At 32.4% G+C, this 10,729-nt stretch overlaps 1 protein-coding gene across 1 annotated transcript in view; it reads right to left on the bottom strand.

Annotated features, from left to right (window-relative positions):
* The window catches only part of LOC108915784 (ABC transporter G family member 23), a 50,606-nt gene that overhangs the window by 27,795 nt on the left and 12,082 nt on the right, over window positions 1–10,729 (bottom strand). The window contains exon 2 of the mRNA XM_018721913.1: window positions 5,757–5,859. Within this exon, the coding sequence (XP_018577429.1) occupies window positions 5,757–5,857 (101 nt within the window). The 5' untranslated portion in view covers window positions 5,858–5,859. The remainder of the gene's footprint in view (window positions 1–5,756; window positions 5,860–10,729) is intronic.

Here is a 10,729-nt window from a genome sequence, read left to right as displayed (position 1 = left end):
TCCGTAACTTTTAGTCGTAGAACCAAAAATAACAAAGTTATTAACGAAAATATATAAAAATTTGGGAACGAATTTTCTTTTGGTCGTTATAACTTTTTTTCTGGTCATTTTACAAAAAAATTACATCAGAGCATTTTGATAGAGGGGTTTTCAAGGAATAATTTCCATTACAAACTTTTTTCAAATTTTATTTATTTATTCGGGTTTTACAGTGATGCGAAACTTACACTATTCTCCAGTACTAGTAAGTATACATTAATATGAATGATTAGGCATAGTTTTCTCTCATCTTTCCATTATTTTTATAAGAAACATTTTAATGATTGACATTGCAATGTTGTTAATTAGTTATTGACTTTTTTTCCCCACCCCCTACGAGGTAGAGTCTGGTGGCGCGTTTTTTTTACGTCGTATCCCTAGTAGGCAGAATCCACGGACATTTTCTAGCTGACATAATAATTAGTGTAATTAAATATATCGAAATATATTTCCCAATCTACTGTGTCCTCAGTCTCTTTGATGGGCCATGCTGCGACTCAGGATCTGGTTGACCTTCCGATATTGAATTGTTGAGGAAGGATGGAGAATGAAGTTGCGTCATTGTTGGCAGTTCATCTTCAAAATCATTCTCCTCGATCAGTTTTGATATCTCCATTATGTTGCTGCATGTTTCCCGAGAACAATTCAGGCACACTGTAGAACGTTTGAGGCCTGCCTTCCGACATCCACAGTTTCCTTTGCATTGGCAGAATATCAACTTTAGAAGCTCAGGGGGTGCTGGAGGTTTTGAACTTTGAACAGGCATCAATATTTATCCATAATTTTTCCAGACCCAGTCTTGGGGGTCGTTGTAATTCCCGAGCCATGACTGGACCTGATGATAGACTCGGAGGCTGTACAGGGTGGTTGATTTTCGATAGTTTTATAGGGTACAGCCAAAACGGTGATAGATACAAAAAATCTGATATCGATGTCCCGTCCTCTTTTTTTGAGTTTACTTCGCTGGTCCCAAAAGATCTTGGCTAACTTGATTAGTTTTAGATATACAGGGTTTTTTTGAAAAATGGCCCATTTACATTAACCTCTCTATCTCCGTTGTCATTCAATTTAGAAGAAAAAAGTGTGCACATTATTTGTTCTATTTTTTATTAGGAAGCCATTGGCGTACTCAGATTTTTTACAAATCGCACAGTTTCTCCGATATTGCATAAACATAGGTTTTTTTAAATAGAACACCCTGTATTTGGCCATCCCGTTGAGTAGCATTTTTTTTTACCTTTTCAGCCATATATAATAATAGATACTTTTTATTTGCCTAAATGAAGAAAAATGCAAAAATGTAGATATAGATATTTTTTCAGTTGGCCATGTTATTTATTTATTCGTCTTTTGTTGTTTAATATTGACAGTTAGTTTATTTTTGACTGATTGAAAGCTTGTTAAACGTCTATTACTTGGTTTTAATTTTGAAAAGTATAAAAATGGTGTACGAAAATCTTCACAAAGTTCAAATGTTAGAGTGTTACATTGAAAGTGAAAAAAATAGTGACACAGCTTTAAACTTATATTTGGAGAGATACCCAGAGCGTCATCAGCCAGAAAAGAGAATTTTTAGCCGACTCTATGATAATTTGTGTGAGTTTGGTTCTTTTCAAAAACCGAGAGCTAAATCTTATAATATACAGAATAGAGAAGATGATGAAATCAATACTTTAGCTTTTGTTGTCGCAAATCCCAACGTATCCAGCAGAGAAATTCAAAGAACGATAGGAATTGGTAAATTCAAAGCATTGAGAATTTTAAAAAAACACAAGTTTCGACCATATACTATAAGAAAAGTCCACCATTTGCATCCAGGAGATGAAGAGAGACGCATCATTTTCTGCCAATGGTTTTTGCAGCAAACTCATGTATACCCCAATTTTTTTCAAAATGTTATTTGGACCGACGAGGCTTTTATAAGCAGCGAAGGTATATTCAACCGGCATAATGCGCGTTATTGGTCAGATGTTAATCCTCACCAAACTGTGGCCAGAATTCAACAAGGGCGATTTGGTTTTCATGTATGGGTAGCTCTCTTCCACAATAGAGTGTTAGCTTACGAAATGTACGATGAAAACCTTAACGCTCAGAGATATGTGAGAATTTTACAAGAAAATATTATTGAACTGCTGGACGATATGTCACTAGCTCAACGATATAATATGTTCTTTCAGCATGATGGTGCGCCTCCACATAATTCCCACATAGTTAGAGAATTATTAAATCATAATTTCGGGGACAATTGGATCGGTACGTACGGACCAAACAGGTGGCCGCCTAGGTCACCAGACCTAACCCCTATAGACTTTTATTTTTGGGGGGATGTTAAAGACAAAATTTATAAGTATAGAGCTAATAATGTCGAGGAGCTAAGGGAACATTTTGAAAACTATATTCAGCGGGTGTCAAATATTCACATTTACAATGCGACCCGTTCCATTGCCAAACGTTGTCAGTTATGTATCAACGAAAATGGCCGACAATTCGAGCACTTGCTGTGACTTTGTTATGTCATTTTTGTTTTATTGTTGTTTCTCTCATTTTATAGTTGTTATTTTTGTTTAGTTTATGTTTAGATAATAGTTATAAGTGTACCTATAATTAAACCTATTAAGTAAAGATAAATGGATAATCTAATTTATTTTTTTTTTAATCTTTTAGTCTAAGTTAGGTGCTTAACATAAAAATAATAATAGAAAACGAAGAGACCAATACTAAATATAACAATAAATAACATGGCCAACTGAAAAAATATCTATATCTATACATTTTTGCATTTTTCTTCATTTAGGCAAATAAAAAGTATCTATTATTATATATAGCTGAAAAGGTAAAAAAAAATGCTATTCAACGGGATGGCCAAATACAGGGTGTTCTATTTAAAAAAACCTATGTTTATGCAATATCGGAGAAACTGTGCGATTTGTAAAAAATCTGAGTACGCCAATGGCTTCCTAATAAAAAATGGAACAAATAATGTGCACACTTTTTTCTTGTAAATTGAATGACAACGGAGATAGAGAGGTTAATGTAAATGGGCCATTTTTCAAAAAAACCCTGTATATCTAAAACTAATCAAGTTAGCCAAGATCTTTTGGGACCAGCGAAGTAAACTCAAAAAAAGAGGACGGGACATCGATATCAGATTTTCTGTATCTATCACCGTTTTGGCTGTACCCTATAAAACTATCGAAAATCAACCACCCTGTACAAGCGGGCTGTGTCTTGTGTTGGAGGAAGTTAAGACAAATTAAATGTATTCTTTGTCACTGACTTGGAGAATCGTTTATATCCAAGACTGTCAAGAGAATCATCTTTATTGCCACCATATAAAGAGATGAAAATTGAAAAACGTTCGCCAACGGCAGTGAGCAAAGTAGGGTCGACACTAGCTAACTCAGGACGTGTCTCCAGGGTTGTGAGAAATTTCATTTTACCGATGTTGTAAGCTACTGAAGTCGTGTCACATCCTGAGAAGGCATGGAGAAACAACAGATTATCCACAATGACGTCTCCGTACATAAAACTTGACGGACAATATAACTGTTCGGCTTTACGTCCTTTTGATGGTTAAAAAAAATACATTTGAATGTGTTCTTCCAAATGCTGTGAGCAAGACAAAAATGTCGATATCTTCGGCGATAATAGTGACTGAGTCGAACGATTGGGATGCAGCAAGAGCGGAGCGAACCATGAGGGTATCTGCATCTGATTTTGCTTGGTCGACACTGAAACCCACCTCTTGTCCACAAAATTCAAAATAGTGTCCACAAAACTCAAAATACTTTTCACAATTAAATACGTCACGCACGCACGTGGTAGCACAACTGAAAGACAAATTTGAAGAACACCTCCTATGCCTAATCATTCATATTAATGTATACGTGTTCTGTGATGTATACTTTCTAGTACTGGAGAATAGTGCAAGTTTCGCATCGCTGTAAAACCCTAATAAATAAATAAAATTTGAAAAAAGTTTGTAATAGAAATTATTCCTTGAAAACCCCTCTATCAAAATGCTCTGATGTAATTTTTTTGTAAAATGACCAGAAAAAAAGTTATAACGACCAAAAGAAAATTTGTTCCCAAATTTTTAACTATTTTCGTTAATAACTTTGTTATTTTTAGTTCTACGACTAAAAGTTACGGAACCAAATTTAATTTGCAACAAAAAATGTATTTACAAATTTTCTGTACGACGAATAGTTTGCCCGATATAGTAAGTAGTAATATAAAAACTATTCACAGCCCTTTTTACAAGATGGCGGCCGATGCACAAGGGTTGCGACCCCACAAACATGAATTTAACTTTACACTAACCCCTTCTTGATTTCCAAAAAATAAAATTGCGTGCTCTGACTTTTGCAACCCCAAATGTAACTTTTCAATGGACTAATTGCTTATGCTACGATTAGGTACAGTTGTAGGGGAAATGAGCCCCCTTGTGTTTAGTAGGGGAATCCAATTTCCCAATACAACTTCTCATTTTCATATGATACTATAATAAATAGAGGTAATTGTTTAATGTTGTTTACTAATGGCTAAAAAAAATTAGTCGCTAATGGCTAATTTGTCACTGAATATCAACCCATAAATCACCTACAAAGTTGCTACTCCTTATCGGCATAATTTATCTATAGTTTTTATTTCATTCTATTTTGTAAGTGCATTTATTTTTATTATCGTTTATGTATATTAAATTGAGTCTTTTATGTGAAATGTTTAAATTTTAACCTCTAATAGACTGTAAAATCGCCATTAAAACAATATATGCTACTTATAAAACCATAAAGAACACATTGTTGTGTGTATAATAGTATATTATTCAACGAGCGTATAATGATGGGTATTATTCACGAGGTGAAGTTTACGGCCACGAGCCGCAGGCGAGTGGCCTAAATCACCGAGTGAATAATACCCATTATACGGGAGTAGAATACTATACTTTATCCACGACTACTAAATATTTTTGTTGAAGTTTTTTTTGAAATGTTTCGAAAAACATGGTATGTTAAGAAACAGATATACGACTCGCACAAATGAAGTCGCTGATGGCTCAGTGTAGATGCTCTTTCCCTTCCAACCGCGGGTCACGGGTTCAAATCCGGTCTAGGAAAATTCACTTTTTTAATTTTTTTTTTATATGTACAGCACTGAATTGAAAATATTTAGTGGTTTACACGATAAAATTTTAAAAACGGATTGTTTGTAGCAGAACAATATAATATTATAGCTAAATTAAGGAAGCATCTGACAGTAGTGATTAATGACTCATTAATCACTGCCGTGATTAATGGGTATTATTAAGGTCGAGCAAACAGACGTATAATGGGTACATTATACAATAGTCGTGGATAAAATATTTTCATTTCCGTAGTAGCTCACTTTTTTAATGTTACATACCGTTGAAACAGGTAACACATCGTTCAGATATTTCTAATGTTTACTTTTGGACTTTTTTCTTTGAAGTTTTTTGAAGGCTAAGGTTTATGCCAACAAGCCCTCGTCCAAATTTTTACAATTTTAATTTAAAACCTGTGTTTTCTACTAAAATTATTCCTAGCATGAACTTTGGGATACCCTTTATTGTTATTCAGTACACTCCTTATAAATCTGAAGCGCTTGAAATATTCTCCACACCTACAGCAATTTTCGGTTATAACCTATCCCATACCATGCATCACAAAATGAATGTAATCATGAAAAATACTTACATCGATCCCCTGTCTACTTTCATGCACAATTTTTTCAATACTTCTTTGCTTCCATAATTCTTGACCACATCCTGGACGTAAACAGCGTAGTTGTCGTACATTTCTAAAAAAAAGTATATGTTTAATCGTGATCGTGATATACTTAACTTAATTACATTAAAAAGAAACAGTAAATTACAACATCGTCCTTTAACTGTGATTAGTCATACGAGTGTTTTTAAACTGATAATTGTTTTTTATTTTGATTTACAATTGTTTAAAATATTGACAGTAAACAGTCAGTGTGTAATACATGTAAACCAGCAATTTCAGTTCGCTGTCGGAACTTTGATCTCATTCAGTTGTTTTAGGCGACCTTGGAAGGAGAAGGGTCGCTCAGGGCCGTAGTAAGGTCGCCCACCCTGTAAAGGTAAAAATATATTTTTTTATATGGCCCACATGATGTACTGGTTTACATATGCTGTGCTTTTTCAATGGAGTAGAGTGTAGGTAGGTATATTTATTTACGCGTGTGCCATAGAGAAACTGTTTAATAAAATCATCAAGTTATTAATTTCCATACATAAATATTTTTATAGACTATTTCTTAAATCAGATTTAATTTTAGGTGTATCTATTATCTGATCGTATCTGAAGGTCAAGGCGTAGTCAAACAAATGATGAATTAATAATCGAATTCTATTTTCTGCGATCTGTTTCATACACACCAGTAGATTATAATAAACAAAGAATATTACTATTAGAAAGATTACAATCAGCAAAGAAAATTATTTTGTATATCGGGATTTGGTGAACTCGCCAATAGTGAATAAAAAGAGTTTTTTTCGGTTTGTTTATAAATATTGAAATTTCGAGAAATATGTGTTATCTCGTTAGCATATTCATTAAATTTTATGAAAAATTAAATGTCAAAATACTTAGAGTTCGTCGGCCTACTGAATCTATGACATATAATCAGAGAAAACCCTTTTAAAATGGGCAAATGTGGATCATTAGATATTATAATTCATCATCTCATCTCCTTAATTTATTAATTTGACCTATTAGATATACAACATTTAGTTGTTTGTGACTTTTCTGTCGATATATATAATAAGGACACATTAAATTCTAATACCGTCACACAAACACATTCAAATGTCAAAGACCTGAGTTGTGAATTTGTCTGCGAAAGCTGAAGAATTAAATGCCATCTATCTACATACACGTTAGCGTGACCTCAATCTTGTACAAATTTTACGCGATGGTCAACATTCCAAGAACATACGTTAAGCTAAGTCGTGTTTATTAAACATACCTATAAAACCGTTTATTAAAGATTTTTCATTATTTGTAGATCATCTAAAATATACTCGTTATAAAAGATATATTCAATATTTTTCCAAACGGACCTTAATAAAATTAAAAGGAAATCAATTTTTTCGTGTGTCTATATCGTGTATCAAATTAAAAAAAATCGAAATATCCTTGATAGGAAACTTTGAACTTCTAATATACACTACAACACTATGGACCACTGCATGCAGCAAACACAAATACCAGTCCCAAGCTTAATCTCTAATTTTAGAGTTTCTTCTGAAGAAGCAAGGGATAAGTCTCTCGAAACGTAAAAAAACCTATACCGAAGACAAGGCACAACCAATTCAAAATAATTTTAAAACTTGAAGAAATTTATTTGGTATCCCTTGTTATTTCGAACACTTTTTTGTATTAATGATACTATAGACTATAGAGCTATGGAAGAATCACACATATAAATATCAAGGACCTGTGTTGAAGGTAATCAATGAAAATATGATAAAGTAGTAAGTTAGAGTGACCCCAATTTTGTAAAAAAAAAAAAGAGTCTGATGATTTTTTTCTAATACAGCATATTCGTTTTGCCATATCTCGCTTACTATTAGAGATAAATTTAAATAGCTTAGAATATAAGTACTTAAATTGATGAAACTTTTGTTAATGACGTCACCTTCTTCGAAAAACCAGTAATTTTCAAGACATATATATATATATATATTTAAATATTAATAAGCTTATGACACATTACATTTAGGGTTTCTGGTCGAGACTTCTCGAAGCGAGAATTCCCGGGAAATCTGGCCTTACTCGAGACGAGAAAAAAGTGTCGAGAAATCGAGAAATCGAGAAATTTAAAAATCACGCGCGTCTTAAGTTCTTGACTGGAGTTCGTTTCGTTCATGCGTTCAATTCGTTTCTCGACAAATAACTGAGCGGTTAAAGTGGTTTCTCTACCAGCTCATGATTTATTTATTTTAAGTTTTTAAGGCTTTAGTTTACTTTGATGATTCTTTTTTTTTAATGTACAGGGTGATTCACTATATTTTGACCCCCCTTTAACTTTTTTGTTTTAAGAGTTATAAAAAAATGTGAAATACAAAAGTTGCACGATTTTTTATGAAGTTTTCGAAAATGATAGTAGAAAAACAAATGAAGTTCAAACAAAATGGCCGCGGATGTTAACTTTGTTAATTTAAATGGAACACCCTGTATATTTTTACATATTTGGATAGAACGTTCCTTGTCGAGCATAGTCATATAGGGTTTGTTGGGTCCATCTCTAATAATAGGCGAGATAATATTAAAAAACGAAATGATGTTTTTTTATTAAGAAAATAAGACATCTTGTAATTGTTAGACCTCTTTCAGGCATTTCTGCCTTTTTTCCAATTACGTAAGGATTTAGATTTAGTTGTAATATATTTTGACATATCGGACATTGATATAGTCCAAAATGCGTATAGGTATTTTAAGTAAATCTCACTAATTAGACCGTGTGAGGCCAATTACTCATGGACAATCTTATATATGGTAGGTCGTGACAGTGACAGGTAGTAATGTCATGATAACATTGTTATTGTTTGACAGTTTGTATTAGTATTTAATTAAAATGGGTTACACAGAAGTAGAAAATTGAAATATTATTAGGAATTAAAATAAACTATGGAGGATATCTTAACTACTCTATCTTAATTCCTATAATATTTAAATTTTCTACCCATTTTGGACTATATCAATGTTCGATATTTCAAAACATATTGCAAATAAATCTAAATCCTTACGTAATTGGAAAAAGGCAGAAATGCCCGAAAAACGTCCAACAATTACAAAATATTTTATTTTCTTAATAAAAAACGTTCTTTTCGTTTTTTAATATTATCTCGCTTATTGTTAGTGATGGACCCAACAAACCGTATATAACTGTGCTCGACAGGAAACGTTCTATCCAAATGTGTAAAAATATACAGGGTGTTTCATTTAAATTAACAAAGTTAACATCCGCGACCATTTTGTTTGAACTTCATTTGTTTTTCTACTATCATATTCGAAAATTTCATAAAAAATTGTGCAACTTTTGTATTTCACATTTTTTTTATAACTCTCAAAACAAAAAAGTTAAAGGGGGGTCAAAATATAGTGAATCACCCTGTACCTAGTTATAAGTCTGTGTAGAAATTTTATTATAAACAGATACCTAATGTTGAAGTGATAAATTAATAGGAAGAACGCTTCTGTATCTTTAAATTAAAGCTTGTTTTTTTTAAGATTTCTTCGGTTAAATTCCTTATTTACTATTTATATAATTAAAAGACTGCATGATTAATGATTATTAATAATTATTATTAGAAGAAAACTACGATTCAAAAACATTGAAATAAACATAAGTATATTGAAAGTGTTTAATAAAAAAACAAGTTAAACTCAGTTTAATTTAGTTTTGTTAGTAGAAGTGGAAACAAGTAATTAATAAAAATACTGAATGATGATGATTGTTAATTATAATAGCATGTTTATATGTCGCATTGCAATACCAAAATTATGACTTTTTTAAGTTTTAGAAATTTCTCGAGAATTCGAGAATTCCCGGGAATTCCTAGTCGAGAATTCTCGAGACCCGAGAAAAAAATAGGCCGAGAAATCAGAAACCCTAATTACATTACCCAGATAAAATTACATGAAAACGAAAAGAGCAAATAGGAAACCGCAAATGGGATTTTTATAGCAAATAAGTATTTGACTTAAAATTCCATCTTAGTAAGTTTACTACCCTAAGGACTGCGATGTCATAAAAAAACTTAAATCATGTGAAATTCCTTGTTTCCCAACAGCATAAGATATCTAAGTAAACGTGATGTTTTATTTTAAACCTCAACACCCTGTATTGTGATTCGCGTTTAGACATTTACAAAATTTTGTATATAAATGCAATGCTACATGTTTTTATCGATGGTGACTAATTGGTTTTGTACTGAAAAATTTAAAGCCTAAACAATAACGAAAATAATAAATCGGTAATTTTTCGCGTGGAACCACGACGCCGACGCTGTAGCTGTAACGCTAGTCTATCACTAAGTATTCAATGCGAAAGCAATAGAATGTCATTGCCATTGAATTAAGTAACAGTAACTTCTATTTTATATATCCGGAAACCCATTGGAGTCGCCTTTTCTGGTTATATAATTTATTTCGTTAGCTGCTACGTATCGCCTTGAGGCATGGTAACATTTGTAAATATTTTACAAGGCAAATTATTTTTTTAATTATTAATTACCCTGTGTTTGTACCCATTATAAGTAGTCCACGTGTTTAATTTTACTTTGAAAGTTCCATCTCTTCTGTGGGTATACAGGGTGTCCGCGTTTTTTGTAGCAGGACTTTCACAACTTGTACTAAAAGTCCTTTAAAAAAAAAGTTCATGTAAACATATATGTATAGATGCGTCGTTTTCGATTTACAGAGTGTTCAAGTTTAAAATGAGAATTGATTTTTTATTCGTAAAACGAAAACCCCTTTTTAGACTTTGTTGAAACTTGGCAACTTTGTTTGTAATAATAATACTCATTTTCTCACATAATTTAATTTGTCCTATTTTCTCCAGTGGCGTCACAACAAGATACCAGCTTGATAAAAATAGAAAAAAATATGGTACGCCACTGCTTTTTGGTAAGTTTGAA

This window comes from Anoplophora glabripennis, unplaced genomic scaffold (genome assembly GCF_000390285.2).
Source record: "Anoplophora glabripennis isolate ALB-LARVAE unplaced genomic scaffold, Agla_2.0 scaffold1372, whole genome shotgun sequence".
NCBI lineage: Eukaryota > Metazoa > Arthropoda > Insecta > Coleoptera > Cerambycidae > Anoplophora > Anoplophora glabripennis.
Note: the sequence above shows the minus strand (reverse complement) of the source record. Positions and strands in the feature narration are given on the sequence as shown.